The sequence below is a fragment of the Lissotriton helveticus genome, chromosome 9 (assembly GCF_964261635.1).
Source record: "Lissotriton helveticus chromosome 9, aLisHel1.1, whole genome shotgun sequence".
In the NCBI taxonomy this organism is placed as follows: Eukaryota; Metazoa; Chordata; class Amphibia; order Caudata; family Salamandridae; genus Lissotriton; species Lissotriton helveticus.
Window position 1 is genome coordinate 398911887 of NC_136070.1, and position 26384 is coordinate 398938270.

General features: G+C 45.0%; 1 protein-coding gene across 2 annotated transcripts in view; it reads left to right on the plus strand.

Annotated features, from left to right (window-relative positions):
- The window catches only part of LOC144781361 (cholesterol 24-hydroxylase-like), a 321568-nt gene that overhangs the window by 125086 nt on the left and 170098 nt on the right, over positions 1-26384 (plus strand). For both annotated transcript variants that reach the window (XM_078660152.1, XM_078660151.1), the window contains exons 4-5: positions 11247-11320; positions 12418-12504. In XM_078660152.1, coding sequence (XP_078516278.1) covers positions 11247-11320; positions 12418-12504 — 161 coding nt within the window. The remainder of the gene's footprint in view (positions 1-11246; positions 11321-12417; positions 12505-26384) is intronic.

Here is a 26384-nt window from a genome sequence, read left to right on the forward strand (position 1 = left end):
GTAGGTGGAGTATCAATCAATAAAACTTTATTTCGGTTTTGTTTTGCAAACCATAAAAGTAGATACAAATACAACGGAATAAAATTCATTATTAAGAAAGCCATCATCAAGATACAAAAGTACAGAGTTAGCAGCAATTTATAGCAATACGATCTTTGCTAAAGTGTATTAAATACATATGCAAGAAAGTTTATGCAAAAATCATTATAAATCCAAACATTTTCCGTATTTTACAGCTGATTTTAAAAACTCTAATACGAAAAGGATACTGTCACTATGTAATAGTTGTAAATACACCATGGCTGGTCTGATCTGACAAAAGTTAAGTTTCTTTAAAAGCGGCACCAGATAGCGTTTACGGGGAAATTCATATAATTTACATAAAAACATAAAATGCAGCATGTCCTGCGGAGACCTTCCGTCGCAGCCGCAGGCGGTTGCTTCTTCACTAAAAACAGAGTTTTGTGGCCTAACAAGCAAATGATAAAATCGATTCAACCGGAATCTGGTTAGTAAAAATTTCTCGTATGAGGACAGAGAACCCATTAAATAAGGCTCAGTGTATGGTGTTGTTTTTAACATGACATATGTCCTGACTCTCGGTTTCAGAACCTCTTTAGCTTCCCTCATCAATTTCCTTTCCATGAGGAAGGCCGTTTTTATTGCCTCCAGATCCCTCTTAATCATACATTCAGGGGTTTCAAATAACTCACCCCGCCCTAGGCTTAAGAAGCTTGTCTTAAGATATTTCAGCCAGGGTACAGCAGATGAGTTATCCATAGACAGACAGTCTTTTAAAATCATATGCGTAAGGGGGATATCAGGGTTTAACCACAATTTTAACCAGCAGGACAGTGGGCGCAGGGAAAAGATGTCACTGACATACTGGACCCCCAGCTCTTCATGGGCAGCTAGGTTAGATGTACCTTGTGAGAGACACAGTAAACGTTTCAGGAAAGTGTTCTCCACAATCTGTAATTGCTCTCCCCGAATATACCCCCAAATTTCACTACCAAATGTTGCTGTAGCCACTGATTTGGCATTCTATAATTGCAACATAGCGCCAGTAGGCTTTTTTCCCAATTTAGATGCAAAATTAAATATTGATGCATTCACCCTAGCAACGTCCCCTTTCTTTTTCAGAACATGCGGGCCCCATTTTAACTTGTTATCAAAAAGGACTCCAAGATACGAGAACGTGCTAGATATGGGAATTTTTGCATCTCCCGCATTAAATTGGAAATTCCTTTTTGGTGGCTGGCCTACCTGCATAATAAATGATTTGGAATTATTTATTGTTAAGTCCCTGTCTGTCATGAAGTACTTGAAAGCATTTAAAAGAGCTTGGAGGCCTCTTTCAGTCCTGGATATGAGGACCGCATCGTCTGCGTATAGTAGAACCGGGATACCCCGACGTCCCACTCTGGTGCAATCGGCCCCCACCTCCTGTAATTCGCTATCTAATTCATTAATATGAAAATTAAACAAAAAGGGAGCCAGAATACATCCTTGTCAGACTCCCCTTTTAATGTTAAAATCCTTCGTCACGCTCAGATCTTGAGAAAATCTAACATTTGCTCGGGTGTGTCTGTGTAGATCTTCTAAAAAATGTACGATACCACCTTCAACCCCCTTTGCCCTCATGAACTGCCACAGCTTCTTCCTGTTCACACATTCAAAAGTTGAGGACAAGTCCATGAAGGCAAGGTGGATGGTCCCCTTGTAAGTCACTGTATACTTACTTAATATCTAGAAGAGATTAAGGCACTGGGTGGTCGTAGATCGTCCCCTACAAAACCCATACTGTGCGTCAGACATGCAGTTATTGTCATCGACCCATAGAGTGAGCCTTTGCAGGAGAACCCTTCCCATTACTTTCACCATGGAGTCTATGAGTGAAATGGGTCTATAGCAGTGCAGGCTGCTTTTATCCCCTTTTTTAAAAACGGGTACAATAGTGAAGATCCCCCAAGACAGTGGGCATCCGCATTGAACCACGGCATTAAAAACAGATTCCAAAATTGGAGCCCAGAAAGAAGGATCAGACTTGAATAAGTCTGGGGGAATCCCATCGGGGCCAGGAGCTTTGCCAGCTGTTAAGCCTAGAATTCCTTCCAATATTTCACCCCTTCCAAGTATAATTTTAATAACACTGAAATCAGGTACCAGGCTGTCATTCTCTTCATAGGGGCAAGCATACATCTGCTCGAAATGAGCCTCCTAACCCTCCTTTAAATTTATGACATTCAAGGCCACCTCCTGTCTCCTGGACAAGAAATGGTTTCTTTAATGTGCCCCAAAACTTTGAGCTATTCTTAAGAGTTTCAAGATCCAATAGCTCATTCCATACCTCGTCCCTTAAGGCCTCCTTACGTTTGGCTAACGCTATATTATATTCCATGCGACATGCTATTACGACAGCTTGCACTCTGGGGCAGGAAGCTAAAGCTGCCCTCAGACTTCTTGCTGTTTTTGAACATTGCTGATCAAACCATTTAGGGCCCACATTTATCTGATTCTTAACTGGTACAGACAACAGTTCCGTAACCCTATCTGAGATAGTCTGGAAAGCCACTAACACCTTTGTGTGTTGTTGCCCCCCCTGTGTACAGGTGACAATTTCATCTGCACATACTTATTATTATTATTATTATTATGCGTTCTTATATAGTGCTCTATTACCCGTAGGCATCTCGGCGCTTGCCTTGGGAACCCGTCCTGGCTTTTCCCTGTGAGATACCCGTACTGGGCCTCCCCAAGGTGGAAGCCAGGCATCCCGCCTCGGGGGGGGGGGGCCGTAGTGGAGATTAAGCAAGCTGATGCCCAGAGCTGCAGAGCAGAGCCCAGAGCTGCAGAGTGTGAACCCGAGATTTGAGTAGGTACCGAAACGAGAATTATTGAGTCCGTGGATATTTGGGCTCAAGACCCTGCCGCGTCGGGAATTGAACCCTGGTCCCATGTCTGACCTCTGCTTCAGGATCTACCTCCTCTAACCAGTGAGCCACACTTCTCCACATACAGCTTTGATATCGTTATAAAACAGCTCAGGTGTTACTTGGGTCCATCTAAGTCTACGCTTTCCATCAGTGGTGCTCAGTTCTCCCTGTTTAGGGTTTGATCCTGTTTTTGCAACCCAAGGGCCTGTTAAGTATAATGATAAAGGGTTATGATCACTGAATTCACTCTCATCAATTAGGAAGGAGTGTACAAATGATTGCATAAGGGATGAAATCAGCAGAAAATCAATGAATGTCCCCTTCCCATGGCCCTTAAAAGTGGGCACCCCAAATCTAGTGTAAGGGTCCATCAGTGCCATGGTAATCATGTCATTAAGCAACTCCCCTTCAGTCGAGTGCTCAAAGTGAAATCCGTGAATTCGAGGGCAGCTCAACTCAGAAATACATGTAAGTAGGGGGTTACCACAAGGATGCATATTAAAATCACCCATGACCATGAGATTATTTAAACTATGACTCATAGACTTATTGATAAAAGCATTCAGAGCAAGTATATGGCTGCAGTCCGAACATGAAGAAAGTGAGTTATAGAAATTTACCACTCCTACCATACAATTCCCTCCGTGTAGTATTATAGCAAGAATACCCGGGTCGGAGGTAGGAATTACACATACTTTGCATGCCAAAGCTACAGAAACATAAATAACCAGTTCCCCCTTTGATCTCCCCCTGTTAGAGACAATTGCTGGGGCAAAATATGCCTTGTATCCTTCCAGAAGAAGATCACATTCAGCCGACCAGGTTTCTTGCAGGCAAATTATCAAAAATTGCTTAATGTAAGTAATCCAGCTAGGGTTCTCTATCTTGGGAGCTAACCCTGCAATATTCCAGGAGATTAAATTATTTAATCTCCCCCTATGTAATCTGTCCTCTGCAGCTCCTGTGTCAATCTTCCTTCCTCCTCCCGAATCACCAATTTCTTCGAGTCAATCGCAGGCTTCCATACCTGTTATGAACTGGAAGTCTGCGCCCGGTATTATTTAAACTGCTGGGTGTTATCTGAGGTAACAGAGGGGTAGAATGATGATAGAGTGATCTCGCCCTGGACCAATCTCTCCCCTGCCAATTTTCCTCCCGGATAGATCTTACCGGGTCCCTCCACGGTAATGGCCTGTAGAAAAACCCCAAGGGTAATAATTTAATTGCAGTGCCCTTCGTTGACTGTGGGCATAGGCCCCTTGATAATAAGCGACCCGCAATATGAGGGTTATCAAAATTGATAATAATACAGTCCCCGCTCCCTGTTTTATTAGATCTGCCAATCCAATTAACCCTGCGTACCATTATTATATTGTTGATAATGTTCGCTCCATCAGGTGTATTCTGGCTAAGCCAGTACACTGTTTTATTCAACAGTTGTTCATAGCTTTCGTTCTCTCTCCCGGTGGGAGGGCAGGGGCATGACTCAGAATAACTACATATGGGGTGGCTTCTGGCGAGAGGTCAATAACCAGAGGTCTTCGAGCCACACTAGGCCCCTCCTCTGACCTCTGAATTGATTCAGGAATAGGAGATTTCCTTCTGGTGCATAAGGGTTGTATTAGGGGTGTCTTTTCTCTTGAATCTCTACTGGGATTACTAACACCACCTGTAAAAATAGACCTTGTACTAATTAGCACTAGTTCAACCACCTTATCATTGCTGCCACCTGTTCTATCCGTCGTACTTGGGGGTTGAATATTAAGGTTCTGTGGGTCCGCTGTACCTGTGACATTCAGAAAATTAGCCAGCGAAGACTCCAGAAGCAGAAGCCTTGATTCTACCCCACACAATTTTGATACAATAGGTTCCAGCAGGGTTTTTACCTTGACCTCTAGTTTCCCCCAGAAATCTCCCTCAGCATCCCCAGTCTTCAATATTCCTCCATCACTCTGGGCGTTATTGATTAAATTTCTCTGGGGCTCCTTTCCCATGTCGTGTATTTCTGCTGTTGTCACCCCCTTATTTCCTGTAGCTATATATCCCTGTTGTTTGGTTGCCCGGGTTTTTTTGGGATGGTACTGTTTTTTTTGGGACGGGTAGATACTAACTTTTGTTTCTGTACTCTTCCCCGTAATTTATACCTGACCGGGCTAGGTATCAGTTCCGGGGTCCCAGAGAGCCTGCTACCGTTTGATATGGATATGTCATCCTCTATCTGAGGAACCCTTTCTTGGCCTGGTGGAGGGGTAATTTGGTTCCGAGTATCTGTGAGGACTGGAGTAGCAGATAACCTGCCAAAGGAGGTATCCAGGGATAACCTGCGCTCCTTCATTATAATTTCCTTGTTAATAACTGACTCTGCCCTAGTCAGGTAAGCATCCAGAGTCCCAGCCATCCCCGGGCCACCTCCAACTTTCCGTCTTGCCATTGTAAGATACTGTCAGTTCAAGAACACCCAGTACAAATTATTTATAACAATAAAATAGCCTTCTTCAAAGATGAGTGAGACCTGGTGCTTGTTATCAACCGCAACAGCACCAGCTAGTCAGTACACCACCTCGATCCTGATATACGTGGTAAATACTCAAAATTATACCTTGATGATGAATGAATACCGATGCAGTGTTAATAATAGACTAAATATCAATATTACAACTACAATAAAGTCCTTACGAATAAAATATAAACTTAGTTCGTGCAATAAGCCATCAGTGGATTATTCCAATGTTATCCTGAATAAACGTGAGTATCTAGTTCCGAAAGTGTCTATGGGATAGACCTTTCTGAAGTTTACAAAGTTCAGGGTACCTTGAAATTACTCACGGAAGAATGAAGACTTATCCGAAGTAGGGGACTTTAGAGGGGTGGCCTGGCCCGGCCTTCTCCGGCCTCTGACGGCCTAAGACGGTCCCGCCCTTGTCCCGGGCTTAGCCCGGCGCGTCCCGCGTCGGGGGTGGCCAGATGTGGCTAAATACCCCAGGTGAGGAGGGGGGAGGGGCTGCCACTCTTCCTCGCGGGTCCTCTACCTTCTGGGACGCCAAGTCCCGATGCCTGCCCCGCTACTGGTGTCACAGTTCACTCGCACACAGGCGAAGCGTCTCCCGCGGAGCGGGAGATGCAAGTTGCTAATATAGTCCCAGGTGAGGAAGGGGGAGGGGCTGCCGCTCTTCCTCACGGGTCCGCTACATTCTGGGACGCCGAGTTCGGATGCCTGCCCCCGCTGCCGGTGTCACAGTTAACTCGCACACAGGCGAAGCGTCTCCCCTGTAGGTGGAGTAAATTACAGATTTCTCACCAAGAGGTGGGAAAGTGGATGAGTCTCAATCTTCTTTTCTTAGAGAATAACAAATTGAATGGCTAATACAAGGACAAATCTTTCAAAACACACACACACTTTCGGTCTCGTTCTCTTTTTTGGCAGTACTTTGTGGGCAAGCACAGAATCTGAAAAAACAAAACTAGTAAACAAAGTAGATTTTATCCTGATTCAAATCTCATAGATGGTTCTAAAACAATACAGTTTATTAAAATACATGTTTCCTCTTCTTTCTCTCAGATTGCCCTATATGATTTTAGAATTGCCACTGGTGATATGTCCCAGTGTTGCATAACCAGTACTCTATTAAATTCATTCTTATTGTGCATACATGTACTTTCACGATATTAGTAAATGCTTGGCAGTTCAAATCTTTAGCATATTCTGTTCTAAAATCACTGAGGTTCCATCTGCTTCAGAGGTGATTGATTTGTTTTTTACTTAACCAATGGTGACGAAGGTCAAAAGCAATCTTTCCTGTCTGCCATCTGTATTCGGAATTGAGAATCAAGCTGACCATACTGCAACCGTAAATTGGGCTTAACGTTTCAAAATTGGTAATCAAACTGAATGTTTCTTGAACTGTTCTCAAATCCACCTGCCAAAATTAACCAGAGTGTATCCTTGAAAGCTTTTCAACACACGTCTTTAATGAGAGTATCTTAAAAGCTGTAGAATTGCTTTTCACTAAACTACTACAAGAATTGGCAAAGCCAATAGATCTCGGCTCTGCCAAGCGATGAGATTAGTCAAGTCTAATTACTGATTGCACATGTGTTTCATGTAATTCCATTAAATCGCTAAATAGAGTTTGTTGTGGTAGAGAATAAAACCTGATTTAAGATAGGGAATTGAAATTTAATTTAAGTAAGGGTCTCTAGGCGCTGGGGGCCGTCGGGAAGATTAAGCGAGCTATTGCCCAGAGTCACATGGTGCTGGGCTACCCTGCCGCCGGAGCCGGGGATCGAACCGTGGTCCCCAGATTGCAGCGTCAGTCGCCCTGGCTGCCGCGCCACACCTCTCCCCTTGTCAATCCAGAACTTTCACAAGGTCCTGTGCCACGCTTCTCATGAACCCACCTTTCTATGTACGCAGCCTTTGGCCACTTGCAGTTGGGGACGAATAGAGGGCCTGTCACGCACCAAGTGCAGATGTCCAACCCTGGGCTCAGGCATATACTGCTGTATACTGCCATTAGCTGCACAGGCTTAACCATTCCACAGTGCAGTTGTGGTGGCCGAAGGGCTGCATCCAACTCATGGTTTGGCCAAGCCCTTCACCCAACTTCCCATGTAGACAATTTACTCTTACACAGACCCTGCATCCAGTCAACGATGTAGCAAGACTGACATTCATTTGGATGCATCAGGAGGTGGTCATAGGGCCTGGCTCAGGCCTTGCAACTATTCTCCCTTGCAGCTGTCTCTTCTGAGCATGGTCTTTGGCCATTTGCAGTGGGGGTAAGCGTCAGTGTCCGGCATGCAGCCAGGCTCCAAACGCCAATTTTTCATGCTGCCAAGACTCGTTGTACATAGCATTTGCCAATACAGACAGGGGGTGTGGCTGTTCGGCCTAACCAGCATTTAACCCCTGCCCTGAATCACCTTTGCGGCCAGCACCCCACTGTGCACAGCCTAAAGCCATGTATAGTAAGAGTTGGTTGCAGGACTAGCCTTCCACTAAGCCACAAAGAGATGCACCTAACCCTCTATGTGGCCAACACCCACCATTCACACTCTGGCCTAGTCCAGGACCAAGCCCACTGAGAGGCCAACACTCACTCTGCACACCTATTTAGTAAGCTAAGCCATTCGGTTCCCTCAACCTTTGCTCAGCACATACAAATCGAGCCAAAGTTAATAGCAAGTCAAAGCTTTTTTGACCTCACCTATTCCTCTGCCCCTTTTGACAGAGCTACTAAAAACTTAATATGATAATATAATCAAGGAAGTCACTGAGGTATGCCTTTCACCTGCTTATCATACACACATTTTGATGCATGCAAAAGCATTGAATTGCACCATAGCAATTTGATTGACTTAATCGTGACATTTAGTTCATCCAAAATTTAAGACAGTAAAAATATTTCTTGATCAGTTGAAAAGATTCAACGTAGTCATGAATTTATTCACATTGTGATTAAAAAATGCCTGCGAGTCTATGCAGAAACAGTGTTTTGTTTTGTTCTGGCGAAAAAAGACATATTATATAAAGGCATCTCACTTGAAAGGGCTATAATGCCACTCTTTAAAATATTATGGTGTCCTTAGAACATGTTCATGAAGGCTATTCAAGTGGTTCTAGATGTTAAGGGAAAAGATACGCAACAGAGGGCAGGGTAGAGTTCTTTTGGGTTTGGGGGAGAAGGAGGTTCCTCTTCCTCCCATTTAGCCACCCCTTGTCTTTAAAACTAGAAGACTTACAGGGTAATTTAAATCACAAATGGTCATCCACGAGGCCACAAGAGCAGCAGAGCGTCTGCCTCCACTCAGTAGGTGAGGAACTGCATGCCTTTGTTAAGGTGCTCCACTTGTGCTGCAGTGTTTTTTTATTGCTTTCAAGTGCTAACATGCAGAGAGTAGTTTTGCAAAAAATCATTTTCAGGCAGGTTGCCAGTGCATGGTGACCTGCTCAGCAATTAATTGGTTTGCTGAAAGTGGGGGTTGTTTTTGGCAAACAAACATCCAGTGACCCAGATATGGAAGGCAAACACAAGGAGACGATGGACAGAGAGCTAACATTTTTCAGACACTCGTCCCCAGTCACTATAAGATCTGGGTTGAATCCATCATCGTTCTTTAGCTCACTTTGCCACCCGAGTTCAGACCCAGCTGTATGCAAATCAGTCTTGACCCTGTTCCTCATGGGAACAGTCCAGTTCAAACTGACAATCCAGGTCTTTCCGAGACCGGAAACAAGTATCCTGGGACTGGTTTTGGGATAGCACCCCTCATCAGCCAGGCTAGCTTGAATCCAGTGGCAAAGTGAGCAAGAGACTCACTTTTGGGCATACTCCGCCAACTTAGGGCAAACAAAGCAAACACAAGGAGGCGATGGACTGAGCTCTGAAACTTTTCAGACACTCACCCCCAGTCACTATTAGATCTGGGTTGAATCCATCATCATTCTTTAGCTCACTTCGCCACCCCAGCTCACTTTGCTATTGGATTTAAACCGGTCCCAGGATGCTTGTTTCCGGTCCAGGGATGACCTGGCAGTTCGGGATGGACTGTTCCCATGAGGAAAAGGGTCAAGACTGATTTCCATATGGCTGGGTCTGAACTGGGATGGCGAAGTGAGCTAAAGAACAATGATAGATTCAAACCCAGATCTGTGACGGGGGGTGAGTGTCTGAAAAGTGTCTGTGCTCCGTCCATCATTTCTTTGGGTTTGCCCTGATTTGGAAGGCATTTTATCGCATCGCATCGAGGTGCCATTGGTGCCTATGCCTCACATGGTGGTCCCCAGTAAGAAAGAAGTACTTAGATAGGGCCGCCCTAAATAAAGTGAGCCCTCTAATATACTGACATGGCGATCCTATGATGAAAGGCTGCCTAGTACATGTTTCCTACAGTGGAGCAAGCTAAGCTTTCTCAGTGAGAAACGTAGATTATGCCACACCACTAAAGGAAGCCAGAGAACCATGGGTTTCGTTTGACGCTGTGGGAGAGCCACCAATTACAACCCCACAAAGCGAAAGTGACTTCTGGTGCCACTCTTACTGTGTATCAAAGCGAAGCCATCTATTATTGGTCACTGATAATGATGTCATTCCACAAATGCTGTTCACTTGAGAATATATTTGCACCTATGTATAGTGATTTTTATGCTGCACTCTGCTGCCATTGTAAGAATGCATTCTCCCCTATCAAATGAGGATCACACTCTTTGCTGTGACGAGCATTGCCGTCATTAATCAGACCCTCCAGCATTTCGCGATTCACGAAAAAATTGCGAAATCAGCTGGCAAGCACGACTGGCGCGGTAATTTAAATTGAGCCGCATCCAGGTGTTTATAGCGGGCACAATTGGGTTATAGTTGAGGCAGTGCGAGTTTCTCTCAGTGGGCGGTATGGTGTTTAGTGGGGGAGAGGATGTGACACCATGGTCAGAGCTACTGAATTTGGAACTGGGGAACCTGGTTCTGAAGGATGATTATTGCGAGATGTCTGCCCTGTCAACACTACCCATAAAAGGGAGTCAGTGCACGCAACATGGTGGGGTTGGCCTAACGGCTAAGGCGCTCGACCTCGGACCTGGGGATCTGGGTTCGAGTCTCGGTAACGACGCCAAAAACCCCCTGTGATTCTGGGCAAATCACTTAATCTCCCCGTGCCTAAAATGAAAGTGTGTCCACATGTAACGTAACTGGTGCTATGTAAAGCGCTCTGATAACTGATTCGGTTCGGTTCTAGTTCGCGCTATATAAAACTCTGCAAAAAAAAAAAAACACAAGAGGAGGCTGTACCTCTGCACCCAGGGAGCAATGGGGGGTCTGTATGACTGCACCCAGGGAGCAAATGGGGGCTGTGTGACTGCACCCATGGAGCAAAGGGGAGCGGTGCGACTGCACCCAGGAAGCAGTGAAAGTGGTGCCCCGGCAGGGGTGCACTCATGGGCGCTAGAAAATCCCTGGGAGAAATATGCCCCCTCCCACAAGGTTAGTAGGTTAGTAGATTAGAGCTGCAGAAACTTTACACATGCCTATTTCAAAGAGGAATACTATGCTAAAACAGGTTCCATTGATTTAGGGCTGAAACGGAATGATTACGAGTAAAATAAAGTGCCGCTATAATGCCGCTAAATTTACATTTTTGTGCCGCTAAATTTACAATTTTGTGCCGCAAAATTTGTACTTTTATGCCGCTATATCCTGGGGGGTCTGGCCCACAGCAATTATTGTTGCAAGTCACGTTTACAAATGGTAGCGTTATTATATATAGTATGAATTTAAAAAAAAATGTTTGACATGATTGTTGATTTGTTTCAAGGAATTCCTGATGTCTCCGCAATATAAAAAGGATCAGAATGTCTACAAGCTGATGTTTGATATATTTGGTGAAAGGTTAGTATCATCAATCAAGAGACATAGTCCTTGCACTCCTCAAACTCTCATCTTTCACTAGAGTGTAGGGTCTTGACTTTGTTGATTCGATTTGTGATTAAATTGAGTTCCTGTTTTTCTATTATGCTTATATGAATCCATTAGAATGCGTGCTATGAAGAGCATGAAACAATGGTCTAGGCAAGGGGCATCACAAGATAGGTCCGTGAAGGTCAAATTCATGCCCGATTTTTAGGATATCTGCATATGTAAAATGTACATATGGAGGGTGTGAGGAACATGTGGGCATGAGAAAGCTACGAGGGTCTGAAAAAGATGTAATAAGTATGAGGAAACTGTGCTGGACATGATGCAACTGGGTTAGGCAAAAAGAAAATGGGATATATATGATGAACCATAGATTGGTGTGAGTGGCAATGAGAAAGTTGTGACAGGAATGAGGAAGCTGGCCTAGACATGGAGAGGCTATGGCTGTCCTGAGAATGCTATAGTGAGTTGGTTGAAGCTGTGGTGTGCAGAAGAAAGCAGAAATGGCCATAGAGAAGCTTTAATGAGTATTAGGAAGCTATTACGTGTACGAGGAAGTTGTGAAGGCCATGAGAAAGTTGTGTTGGGCTTGAGGAAACTTTTATTGTAATGAGAAACCTGAGGTGAGTGTGAGCAAGTTTTTATGAGTATAAGAAAGCTGCCATGCTCGTGAGAACACGCGGGTGAGTTTGCAGAATCTGTGCAGGCCATAAGGAAGCTCTGACGGACATTAAGTAGCAGTGGTGCAAATGTGAAAGCTGTGAAGGGAATGTGGAAGTTGTAGCAGTTATGGGGCAGCTTTGACAGACATAAGGAGGCTGTGGTTGGCATGAGGAATTGTTGTGGGCATGTGTAAGCTTTAATGAGAGTGATGAATTGTAATGGATTTGACCATCCTGTAATTCGAATGAGGAATAATTGATGGGCACGAAGAAGCTGTGGTTGGTATGATAAAAAGATGTAATGTTGCAATTCAAACCTACTTGTGGTCTGAACATACACTGTTTAATTTTGAAAAATAGTCTCTGTTGTTTCTGATTGCCAGTCTACTTCTTTTTTCTTTCCCTTAGATGTATGGGTCAAGGTGTGTTGACTGTTACTGATAATGAACGCTGGCACAAACAGCGCAGAATGATGGATCCAGCATTCAGTCGCACGTAAGTCAGGCAAACTTTTCAAACTAAGCATTTTTTTCACAGTAGATGAGGGAAAGCAATATATATGGATGATTAAAAAATGGGGGGTGAGGGGCATAGTCATAAACAGTGTTTGTTGCTTCCTTGAAATTTTAATTGCCACTAGTGGGCCAAATATCCCGGAAAATATGGAAGAGGAAGGTTGGTTTTCTTTTTGTCAAAAAGCAACATAGGAAAAGGTCTCCTATCTTCAGGGGTGCCACAGTCTGCATTGGGGTTACCAGGATGTTTCTTGATGTATTCATACGTTTCTTTTTTCTTGTGCTACAAACCATTCTCTTTCCCCTATATATGGGGGTATTCCTAGTGAACGAACTTCAATTTCATTGATAAACCTGATCATATCTTCACTAAATATATTATCAAGTTCTAACTATAGGATGATGGAATGGGCATTCTAGTAGTTTGCATGTATTTAACCAGGACGTGCTTCAATGCCTATGGTTCTGTACTTCCTGATTGTGATGTCATCACTTGCTGCCAGTGCGAGGTTAGCAATTTGAAAATGCATTAGCAAATATTGAATGGCATTCACAATCTGTTGGATCACAAACTGACATTGCAGTTCATACCAAATTGCTAAATCTTTACTATGGCTTGAAATACTCTACCTTTGTACTGCACTTAGTTGATTGATTGATTCTTTTTCTTGGAGCCCATCCATTAGAATTCTAACTTTCATACAAATACAAGGACTTGTTTTCACATTTCCTCACCTTTTCTGCAAATCATGAGAATCCTCTGGCTATTGAAGAACTAGTTCCAAAATGTCCTCTACCACATAGGTTTGGTTGTGTTACAGATAGTAGGGTCTCTATGACTATATTGCCACTCTAGTAATGCTATAAAAAGTGGCTTTTTAAAATTTCCCCGTATTTAGTTAACTCGTTTTCCCCCTGAGCTAGATTAATTAAAATATTTATGAGGAAAGAAGAGGTCTGTGAAGTGAGGAAAAGGTCAACATAAATTCAAAATGTATGTTTTTGGGAAATAGCAAGTACTAAGGGGTTGCCTTCTGAGAGTGAGGCAAGGGTCCATTCCCTCTCCTTCTCTCTTCAGTCTATATATGGAACCACTGGCTCAAACCTAAAGCACTCATGGATTACATACCACTTCTACATGGGTGAAACTCAGATCTGTAAAAAATACGTATTGAAAATTCCAGCTGACATCCAAAAAATGGATGACAACCCGGCAACAGAAACTCAACCCACTGAAAACAGATTTTTTTGCAGATAGCCCCCCCACAACAAATTAATTTTGTTAATCATACTTCTAAATTATTTATGTGCTGTAAAACGTACACTTTGCTTATGGTGTAGGTGATGGTGCTGTAGTTCCTATACTGATCACTCCAGACACTGATTGCGGATGGAGGGTAGACTCAGTTAGTTTATCCATTGATGTTGTTTGTGACTCAAATGAACGCCCTCGGCCAGGGTCAGCTGCTTCACTTCGTCATCTGGCTAACTTTTCATTCCTTTGGGAGCCTTTTTCTAATTTCATCAGTGATACATTCTGTCACCCAAAACGTATTTAAACGCTACTGTACACTAGTCAATTCTTCTTTTTGGTGGCCTCAGAAAGACTCCAAGATAATGTGCCAAAGAGCTCACTATTATGCAGAAAATATTATTTCGCCAAAATGTTACGTTATTTTTCTTAGAACTTGTGCTTTCTTGGCCTTTCCCCACTCTCTGTCAATGATATTTTCAGATTGCAACTTTCCTCTGCTCTCTCATGGGTTCCTCTGAGCAGTGGTATTGTACTTGCTGATTGTGATGTCATAACTTGCTGCACAGTGACATTAGCAATTTCAAAATACATTTGCAAATTGTGAATGGCATTCACAATTTATTGGGTCGCAAATTGAGATTGCAGTTTATGTTGAATCACTAAATCTTTACCGCTGACTTTAATACATTAGGAAAAGCAATTTGCAATAAAGTAATTTTAACAAATTATATCTCTGTTTTGATCCTTGATACATCTAGCCAGTTGTCTCCAAAGCTAAACAATGTTGGCAGCATATTAATATTCCTTATCCATTAGGGTGCTGGGGCGTTGCCCCACAAGCCGCCCGCGTCCGTAGCTCCCTCGGCGTCTCTGAACTTAAGTAAACTCTCAGTTTACTTAAGTTCAGAGATGCTGAGGAAGAACTGACAGTCATGTCAGTCAGCATGACGTCGGACCACCCACCCCCTTCAGAGTCTGAAGGGGGGTGGGCGTTCCAACGTCATGTTGACTGAACTGATTGTCAGACCAGGGGCAGCAGGCAGCACCACAAGTGCGCATGACTGGGGAAGATTGGCGAATTTGTCCGCACAGTGCGCACTAGTGTCTGCACAGGCTGGCGCATGCCCATTAGGAGAGCGAGGGTTGAGCAAAGGTTCAAACCTCGGTCTCCTAATGGGCAGGCGGGCAGAGAGTAACCATGCCCTAAGTCAATCCTGGCGCTGCTGGCAGCTCCAGGATTGGCTGAAAGGGGTTGCCACCCACTTGCCAGCATTGATGCGGCTGTTCCGTTTCTGTAGGCGCCAACGGACCAGAGGCGGTGCGGACCTGATCAGGTAGGATTCATTTATTTATTATAAAACTCTCCCCTCCCCCCTGGCCCTCACAGCCCCCCGACCCCCCCCCCGCGTGAGCCGCAACTTGATAGGCAGCTAACAGTGTGGCGGACACAGGAATGAACTTTGAAAGGTGAGGAAAGAGAGACACATAGGTGCGGGCTCCAGCCTATCAGTCAGGGGACGGGGACGGGGACGAGTACATGAAGAAAATTCTGAGATGTATGAGTGCTGCATGTCTTTTGTGTTGTGTTTTCTTATTCACCTGTGTAGCATTCCTGCTGGACTGTGCTTGGTATTAGTCAGTTGCGTTTGGTTTGTTAAATCAGTGAATGCATGCACAAACCTCTGGTAAATGAAATATGATGACTGAGTTATTCTTACTTCAACCACTCATCTTACAATCACAAAGCATAGCTTTTAATTGACACCTGTGACGCCTTCAGACAGGCCTTTCTTTTTAGTCAACTGTACACTGCATTCTTGGGTTACTGTTTTTTAATATATCAGAGGTTAGAAATCACAGCCTGCAGTGTAAAGTTGACTAAAACAAAACGGAACTTTCTGATTCTGAGTCATTCGTCCACTTGGCACCATAACAAAGTGGTAGAAAGTGTTCCACGATGAATTTCATTTTTGTGAGTATAGCTGTGTTTTCATCGCATTGCATAGAAATTGGATTGGTTGACTGCAGATAGCTGCCATGTATGTGCGCTGATTTTGCCCTCATTATGGCTTGCTGGGAATCAACATAAGTAAAACAACATTTGTAATTAAGGTGTTGAACGCTGGGGTGTGGTACGGTACTCAAGAGTTTTTTTGCACACTGTAATGAAAATTTATCACTGGAATCAGTTCACACTACTGTGTACATGAAGCGTAACTGAAATACTATTGGGGGCCTGCGTTACCCTGGTATTCCTAGTCTTAAAGAATGAATGGGAGGTAGGGATGGGGTGAATCTCACGGGCAATGGTTTAGGACTTGGTGGGGGTATAGGATGGCTGATAGGATGGCATACGGATGTACGACATTACAATGCATGCTTTTACATCGCATGCTTTTACAACGCGAGTTTTACAACGCATACCATTACAACGCATAGTGCTTTGGGGCGCTGGATAGTGAATTATTTATTTTACTATTCCAACTCCAGTCCCCGTGGATAGTAGGGAAGGTGTTGGATAGTAAATTATATATATTCCCTATCCTAGAGCGCCCCCCAGCGCAATGCGTTGTAATGGTTTGCGTTGTAGAAGCTGCGATGTAAAAGCATTGCGTGGTAAAAGTTGCGTTGTAAGTGATGTTTCCCATGGCATACACATCTATTGGCTTCAAACACTAAGGAGACATTGGACTGCTGGAATACAGAAGGAGAAATAAGCAAACAGGAGTGGGAAGTATGTCGGAGTAAAGAAAGTGAACCTGGCTGGGAAACAGACTTTCTTTCAAAGGTTAATTGAGTGAATTGTGCCACGAGTCTAAGCAGCACCCAGATGCCATCAAACACTGGGACATCTTGGAATAGAATTAAAAGTGTTTGTTGGTGTTTGTCGTGTTGAGATGAAGGTGCTCTGCTTGTACTGTGTAACATGTGCTTACAGTGGCCAGTCCTCTGATGTACGGCATTAAAACTAGCCCTGTGTACATGCCCCTAAGTTAACACTGATGCCAAAAACATGGATTGACTTGCAAACAATGAATGTTAAAAATGTCAAGGGGATGCATTTCAGCGATTTAGTTCCTCTCTTATTTTACATGTTTACTTGATTTTGCATTCACCACGAATAAGCTAATTTATAATGTTGTTTATATGTATTTTTTCTGTGCATACTTTGAGGCTTCAGCCATGCCAGGTGTTTATGAAGAGCTTTGATTGAGCACACAGGCGCTAAGGATAAAGCCAAACAAAGTGCCCGTCAATGGGCTGATCTCTCTGCAGAGCACACAGAACAATGTTTGTGTATTCCATTTGCAACTGAAATTCTGTGGAAATGTGTGTGAAGGGGGTACACTGATGTCAAAATATTTGCAAGGCAAAAGTAAGAGAAATTAAGGTGCTTATATTTGAGGGAGTGCAGTGCATTTTGGGGGTGGTGAAGTGACAGGGATGTGAGGAAGGGCATTCGGGGAAGAGTGAAAAGAGGATGCTGAAGAGGAAAGAGAGGAGGTTGAAGATGTGCAGATGGACAAGGTATACAGAGAAAAAGAGAATACATACCTAAAATAAAGCACACATAATTGAAGGCCAAAACTCCTTCCACAGGCCTCAATGCTATTTAATTCACAGACTCACTATTTCAGAAGTTCAGAATTTAAACATTTTCAATGTTAATTATTTATAAGAAATCATTGTTGTTACTCATTTATCTTAAACAGCTAACACCCAGTGACAAAGCCAATCATACTGACAGGCTCTAGGCATATGTCAGTTGCTGTGCCATTTATCTGGATAAAATTACATCTCAGAGAGGAACCAAAATACCGGTCTGATGGCACACTATGGGAATCACAAAAATGTATTTGGCAGGTCCCTTTATAGGGATCACCCACTATTTTCATCTCACTTAAAGCCCTGTCTGCACATATATCTCTATATGACTGGTTACAGCAGCTGTGGGTGCTTGCCGAAGTCTGGTTAGAGCATATTTTTTCAAAGTTAATGCTGCATGCAGTGCGAGACACTGGGCAAGCATACATTTTAAAGGGCTAAAGTTGTCATGCAGAACAATTTACATATTACAGTGACTGTTGAACAAATGAATGCAAGAAGATGCGGGGCAGTTTTTAATGTGTTAAATATTTCAAGACTATAAGTTCCCACTACTTAAAAAGCCTTGCTATATTGCTGCATTCATGTGCTTTAAAATGCACCATTTGCCAACCTTTTTAAATTTCTTTCTCAGGAGATGGACTCTCCCTAGACCCCAGGTTTGTCCATTGAACTTGTTCACATCACTAACTAGTGCTTTTTCCATTGGAAAGGGTAGAGCCAAAGCACTCTTGTTTAGTACCCTAGCCCTCTTCAGAAGTCAAACTTGCTTGGCAACCCAAAAATTCTCAGAAAAAATGTATGAGTTTTCTTTTATGAAAGCCAAAAGAACTGAATTTTTAGTCCATTTATCTCAGAAATAGTGCTGAAAATCGCACCAAAAAGATGCCAATTTTTTACAAATGTCTTCACGGGGGGAGAACCGCCTCAAACCCCCCTTATTGCCGTCGGGCTCGCTCGCTGCGCTCCCTCGCATACGTTGATTCATTCTGCATACGCCTCACCAGGTTCAAATTCCACCAGCCGCCCCTGTCCATAGTACTTCCCTATATCTGGTATATTAGCGTATTAATTGAATCTCTCTGTATGTATACACTTAATTATTCATTCAAAACACCTTGCTATGTTCCATACTTTACCAATGTAACTATTTATTTTATCTCTGTGTATAATTCAAAAGGTACATAATTTTTTTTTTTTACTGGTTCAAATTAGGTGCCACATGCAGTCCGCAATTGACAAATGTGTGCTGATGTTATGCACTCTGGTGCTTTGTATCTTGTCCATATGATATAAAAATCCTAAAAAATAAATAAAGAAATTACTAAATAAACTCTCAGACAGTTTAACAGTATACTAATAAACCTTACAAGTACACTTTGTGCGTTTACGCTGTCCTTTGGTCTGCATTCTGAGTTTCAGTAAGCTAATAACCGGAGTTCAAGATACACAGTTTTAGCGTGAATCTGTATATATTCCCCCCGAGGGCTTCTACTGAAGTTCCAGGGAAAAATGCAGAGGAGAATCAGGAAGAGCCAGGAGAAACAAATCCAGAATTACAGATCCACTTAGCAATTCCTCAGTTGTCACAGGATAATAGGTGTTCAACTCGCAAACACCTTTACATCTAAACCCCCGCAGTTCCAGAGACCACCAGTATTAACTCTAAATGTGCAGGATTAACACACTTCCATCTGGGGGACTTGTAATGCGGCCCGTAGCGTCCAGAAGTGCTGACGTAGGTGAGAAAATATGATGTAAAAAGACTCACAAACCCATGTATTTCATGAGGCTATTGGGTGAGCACTTCTCAACGATCTGATGGGAGAACAAGGAAAGCATTTCAATGTAATTTGATGCTGTCCTAGGGAAACATTTCTAAACTACTAAAATATATTTTCTGTGTGTAGCACTTACTCCTGCAGGTTGTGTGCCTCGAACATGGAATTGCAGGGGTGGTTATGTACATCCTTGACTTGTGGAAATTTCTTTACTCAGTCTTTGGAATATTTGGGGTTCCCTTAAATGTCCAGATATACTATTACTATTAATATATTGTAAATAATATGTCTATCTATGCTTTACCGTTGTTTTAAATAGATCCAAATTATTAATCCTTATTCTATTTTGTTTGTTAATGTTGGTGGAGATGTTTATTTTGCCAGAACGTCGTAGAGAAGGAAAGAAGAACCAACATAGTACCACGTACTGTCAGTCAATACACTTACAAGAAAAATCTCTGTGTTAACTTCTCCTGTATTTCTATTTCCTTCACTCCCTACTGAAAGTAATTTAACCAAATATAAAGAGGCAGAAACCGTTTTTCTGCCTGGTCATACGTTTCCCTGTTGAATAATTGCAAAAAACACAGTTGATGGACAGAATGTAGAACAATGTCATACATTCACCCCAGTACAAGGATCTGGGCCTAAATCCATCGTTTTTTTGCACTCCACATCACCCTGGGTTAGACACTGGCTATATGCAAATCAGCTCTGACCCTGTGCCTCGTGGGAACAGTCCAGTCCGAACTATCAAGCCATGTCTTTCCCAGACCGGAATCAAGCATCCAAGGACCGGTTTCTGGCTATCAGCCTTCATTCAGCCTGAATAGCTTGACTCCAGTGATGTGGAGAGCCTGGGACTCACGTCTGAGCATCCCCAGCCCACTCGGGGTGAAAATTGCAAAAAACACAGTTGATGGACAGAATGTAGAACAATGTCATACATTCACCCCAGTACAAGGATCTGGGCCTAAATACATCATTTTTTGCACTCCACATCACCCTGGGTTAGACACTGGCTATATGCAAATCAGCTCTGGCCCAGTGCCTCGTGGGAACAGTCCAGTCCGAACTACCAAGCCATGTCTTTCCCAGACCGGAATCAAGCATCCAAGGACCGGTTTCTGGCTATCAGCCTTCATTCAGCCTGGATAGCTTGACTCCAGTGATGTGGAGAGCCTGGGACTCACGTCTGAGCATCCCCAGCCCACTCGGGGTGAAAATTGCAAAAAACACAGTTGATGGACAGAATGTAGAACAATGTCATACATTCACCCCAGTACAAGGATCTGGGCCTAAATCCATCGTTTTTTTGCACTCCACATCACCCTGGGTTAGACACTGGCTATATGCAAATCAGCTCTGACCCTGTGCCTCGTGGGAACAGTCCAGTCCGAACTACCAAGCCATGTCTTTCCCAGACCGGAATCAAGCATCCAAGGACCGGTTTCTGGCTATCAGCCTTCATTCAGCCTGGATAGCTTGACTCCAGTGATGTGGAGAGCCTGGGACTCACGTCTGAGCATCCCCAGCCCACTCGGGGTGAAAATTGCAAAAAACACAGTTGATGGACAGAATGTAGAACAATGTCATACATTCACCCCAGTACAAGGATCTGGGCCTAAATCCATCGTTTTTTTGCACTCCACATCACCCTGGGTTAGACACTGGCTATATGCAAATCAGCTCTGACCCTGTGCCTCGTGGAGTCAAGCTATCCAGGCTGAAGAAGGCTGATAGCCAGAAACCGGTCCTTGGATGCTTGATTCCGGTCTGGGAAAGACATGGCTTGGTAGTTCGGACTGGACTGTTCCCATGAGGCACAGCGTCAGAGCTGATTTGCATATAGCCAGTGTCTAACCCAGGGTGGTGTGGAGTGCAAAAAAACGATGGATTTAGGCCCAGATCCTTGTACTGGGGTGAATGTATGACATTGTTCTACATTCTGTCCATCAACTGTGTTTTTTGCAATTTCACCCCGAGTGGGCTGGGGATGCTCAGACGTGAGTCCCAGGCTCTCCACACCACTGGAGTCAAGCTATCCAGGCTGAAGAAGGCTGATAGCCAGAAACCGGTCCTTGGATGCTTGATTCCGGTCTGGGAAAGACATGGCTTGGTAGTTCGGACTGGACTGTTCCCATGAGGCACAGGGTCAGAGCTGATTTGCATATAGCCAGTGTCTAACCCAGGGTGGTGTGGAGTGCAAAAAAACGATGGATTTAGGCCCAGATCCTTGTACTGGGGTGAATGTATGACATCGTTCTACATTCTGTCCATCAACTGTGTTTTTTGCAATTTCACCCCGAGTGGGCTGGGGATGCTCAGACGTGAGTCCCAGGCTCTCCACACCACTGGAGTCAAGCTATCCAGGCTGAAGAAGGCTGATAGCCAGAAACCGGTCCTTGGATGCTTGATTCCGGTCTGGGAAAGACATGGCTTGGTAGTTCGGACTGGACTGTTCCCATGAGGCACAGGGTCAGAGCTGATTTGCATATAGCCAGTGTCTAACCCAGGGTGGTGTGGAGTGCAAAAAAACGATGGATTTAGGCCCAGATCCTTCTACTGGGGTGAATGTATGACATTGTTCTACATTCTGTCCATCAACTGTGTTTTTTGCAATTTCACCCCGAGTGGGCTGGGGATGCTCAGACGTGAGTCCCAGGCTCTCCACACCACTGGAGTCAAGCTATCCAGGCTGAAGAAGGCTGATAGCCAGAAACCGGTCCTTGGATGCTTGATTCCGGTCTGGGAAAGACATGGCTTGGTAGTTCGGACTGGACTGTTCCCATGAGGCACAGGGTCAGAGCTGATTTGCATATAGCCAGTGTCTAACCCAGGGTGGTGTGGAGTGCAAAAAAACGATGGATTTAGGCCCAGATCCTTGTACTGGGGTGAATGTATGACATTGTTCTACATTCTGTCCATCAACTGTGTTTTTTGCAATTTCACCCCGAGTGGGCTGGGGATGCTCAGACGTGAGTCCCAGGCTCTCCACACCACTGGAGTCAAGCTATCCAGGCTGAAGAAGGCTGATAGCCAGAAACCGGTCCTTGGATGCTTGATTCCGGTCTGGGAAAGACATGGCTTGGTAGTTCGGACTGGACTGTTCCCATGAGGCACAGCGTCAGAGCTGATTTGCATATAGCCAGTGTCTAACCCAGGGTGGTGTGGAGTGCAAAAAAACGATGGATTTAGGCCCAGATCCTTGTACTGGGGTGAATGTATGACATTGTTCTACATTCTGTCCATCAACTGTGTTTTTTGCAATTTCACCCCGAGTGGGCTGGGGATGCTCAGACGTGAGTCCCAGGCTCTCCACACCACTGGAGTCAAGCTATCCAGGCTGAAGAAGGCTGATAGCCAGAAACCGGTCCTTGGATGCTTGATTCCGGTCTGGGAAAGACATGGCTTGGTAGTTCGGACTGGACTGTTCCCATGAGGCACAGGGTCAGAGCTGATTTGCATATAGCCAGTGTCTAACCCAGGGTGGTGTGGAGTGCAAAAAAACGATGGATTTAGGCCCAGATCCTTGTACTGGGGTGAATGTATGACATTGTTCTACATTCTGTCCATCAACTGTGTTTTTTGCAATTTCACCCCGAGTGGGCTGGGGATGCTCAGACGTGAGTCCCAGGCTCTCCACACCACTGGAGTCAAGCTATCCAGGCTGAAGAAGGCTGATAGCCAGAAACCGGTCCTTGGATGCTTGATTCCGGTCTGGGAAAGACATGGCTTGGTAGTTCGGACTGGACTGTTCCCATGAGGCACAGGGTCAGAGCTGATTTGCATATAGCCAGTGTCTAACCCAGGGTGGTGTGGAGTGCAAAAAAACGATGGATTTAGGCCCAGATCCTTCTACTGGGGTGAATGTATGACATTGTTCTACATTCTGTCCATCAACTGTGTTTTTTGCAATTTCACCCCGAGTGGGCTGGGGATGCTCAGACGTGAGTCCCAGGCTCTCCACACCACTGGAGTCAAGCTATCCAGGCTGAAGAAGGCTGATAGCCAGAAACCGGTCCTTGGATGCTTGATTCCGGTCTGGGAAAGACATGGCTTGGTAGTTCGGACTGGACTGTTCCCATGAGGCACAGGGTCAGAGCTGATTTGCATATAGCCAGTGTCTAACCCAGGGTGGTGTGGAGTGCAAAAAAACGATGGATTTAGGCCCAGATCCTTGTACTGGGGTGAATGTATGACATTGTTCTACATTCTGTCCATCAACTATGTTTTTTGCAATTTCACCCCGAGTGGGCTGGGGATGCTCAGACGTGAGTCCCAGGCTCTCCACACCACTGGAGTCAAGCTATCCAGGCTGAAGAAGGCTGATAGCCAGAAACCGGTCCTTGGATGCTTGATTCCGGTCTGGGAAAGACATGGCTTGGTAGTTCGGACTGGACTGTTCCCATGAGGCACAGGGTCAGAGCTGATTTGCATATAGCCAGTGTCTAACCCAGGGTGGTGTGGAGTGCAAAAAAACGATGGATTTAGGCCCAGATCCTTCTACTGGGGTGAATGTATGACATTGTTCTACATTCTGTCCATCAACTGTGTTTTTTGCAATTTCACCCCGAGTGCGCTGGGGATGCTCAGACGTGAGTCCCAGGCTCTCCACACCACTGGAGTCAAGCTATCCAGGCTGAAGAAGGCTGATAGCCAGAAACCGGTCCTTGGATGCTTGATTCTGGTCTGGGAAAGACATGGCTTGGTAGGTCGGACTGGACTGTTCCCATGAGGCACAGGGTCAGAGCTGATTTGCATATAGCCAGTGTCTAACCCAGGGTGGTGTGGAGTGCAAAAAACGATGGATTTAGGCCCAGATCCTTGTACTGGGGTGAATGTATGACATTGTTCTACATTCTGTCCATCAACTGTGTTTTTTGCAATTTCACCCCGAGTAGGCTGGGGATGCTCAGACGTGAGTCCCAGGCTCTCCACACCACTGGAGTCAAGTTATCCAGGCTGAAGAAGGCTGATAGCCAGAAACCGGTCCTTGGATGCTTGATTCCGGTCTGGGAAAGACATGGCTTGGTAGTTCGGACTGGACTGTTCCCATGAGGCACAGGGTCAGAGCTGATTTGCATATAGCCAGTGTCTAACCCAGGGTGGTGTGGAGTGCAAAAAAACGATGGATTTAGGCCCAGATCCTTGTACTGGGGTGAATGTATGACATTGTTCTACATTCTGTCCATCAACTGTGTTTTTTGCAATTTCACCCCGAGTGGGCTGGGGATGCTCAGACGTGAGTCCCAGGCTCTCCACACCGCTGGAGTCAAGCTATCCAGGCTGAAGAAGGCTGATAGCCAGAAACCGGTCCTTGGATGCTTGATTCCGGTCTGGGAAAGACATGGCTTGGTAGTTCGGACTGGACTGTTCCCATGAGGCACAGGGTCAGAGCTGATTTGCATATAGCCAGTGTCTAACCCAGGGTGGTGTGGAGTGCAAAAAAACGATGGATTTAGGCCCAGATCCTTGTACTGGGGTGAATGTATGACATTGTTCTACATTCTGTCCATCAACTGTGTTTTTTGCAATTTCACCCCGAGTGGGCTGGGGATGCTCAGACGTGAGTCCCAGGCTCTCCACACCACTGGAGTCAAGCTATCCAGGCTGAAGAAGGCTGATAGCCAGAAACCGGTCCTTGGATGCTTGATTCCGGTCTGGGAAAGACATGGCTTGGTAGTTCGGACTGGACTGTTCCCATGAGGCACAGGTCAGAGCTGATTTGCATATAGCCAGTGTCTAACCCAGGGTGGTGTGGAGTGCAAAAAAACGATGGATTTAGGCCCAGATCCTTGTACTGGGGTGAATGTATGACATTGTTCTACATTCTGTCCATCAACTGTGTTTTTTGCAATTTCACCCCGAGTGGGCTGGGGATGCTCAGACGTGAGTCCCAGGCTCTCCACACCACTGGAGTCAAGCTATCCAGGCTGAAGAAGGCTGATAGCCAGAAACCGGTCCTTGGATGCTTGATTCCGGTCTGGGAAAGACATGGCTTGGTAGTTCGGACTGGACTGTTCCCATGAGGCACAGGGTCAGAGCTGATTTGCATATAGCCAGTGTCTAACCCAGGGTGGTGTGGAGTGCAAAAAAACGATGGATTTAGGCCCAGATCCTTGTACTGGGGTGAATGTATGACATTGTTCTACATTCTGTCAATCAACTGTGTTTTTTGCAATTTCACCCCGAGTGGGCTGGGGATGCTCAGACGTGAGTCCCAGGCTCTCCACACCACTGGAGTCAAGCTTTCCAGGCTGAAGAAGGCTGATAGCCAGAAATCGGTCCTTGGATGCTTGATTCCGGTCTGGGAAAGACATGGCTTGGTAGTTCGGACTGGACTGTTCCCATGAGGCACAGGGTCAGAGCTGATTTGCATATAGCCAGTGTCTAACCCAGGGTGGTGTGGAGTGCAAAAAAACGATGGATTTAGGCCCAGATCCTTGTACTGGGGTGAATGTATGACATTGTTCTACATTCTGTCCATCAACTGTGTTTTTTGCAATTTCACCCCGAGTGGGCTGGGGATGCTCAGACGTGAGTCCCAGGCTCTCCACACCACTGGAGTCAAGCTATCCAGGCTGAAGAAGGCTGATAGCCAGAAACCGGTCCTTGGATGCTTGATTCCGGTCTGGGAAAGACATGGCTTGGTAGTTCGGACTGGACTGTTCCCATGAGGCACAGGTCAGAGCTGATTTGCATATAGCCAGTGTCTAACCCAGGGTGGTGTGGAGTGCAAAAAAACGATGGATTTAGGCCCAGATCCTTGTACTGGGGTGAATGTATGACATTGTTCTACATTCTGTCCATCAACTGTGTTTTTTGCAATTTCACCCCGAGTGGGCTGGGGATGCTCAGACGTGAGTCCCAGGCTCTCCACACCACTGGAGTCAAGCTATCCAGGCTGAAGAAGGCTGATAGCCAGAAACCGGTCCTTGGATGCTTGATTCCGGTCTGGGAAAGACATGGCTTGGTAGTTCGGACTGGACTGTTCCCATGAGGCACAGGGTCAGAGCTGATTTGCATATAGCCAGTGTCTAACCCAGGGTGGTGTGGAGTGCAAAAAAACGATGGATTTAGGCCCAGATCCTTGTACTGGGGTGAATGTATGACATTGTTCTACATTCTGTCCATCAACTGTGTTTTTTGCAATTTCACCCCGAGTGGGCTGGGGATGCTCAGACGTGAGTCCCAGGCTCTCCACACCACTGGAGT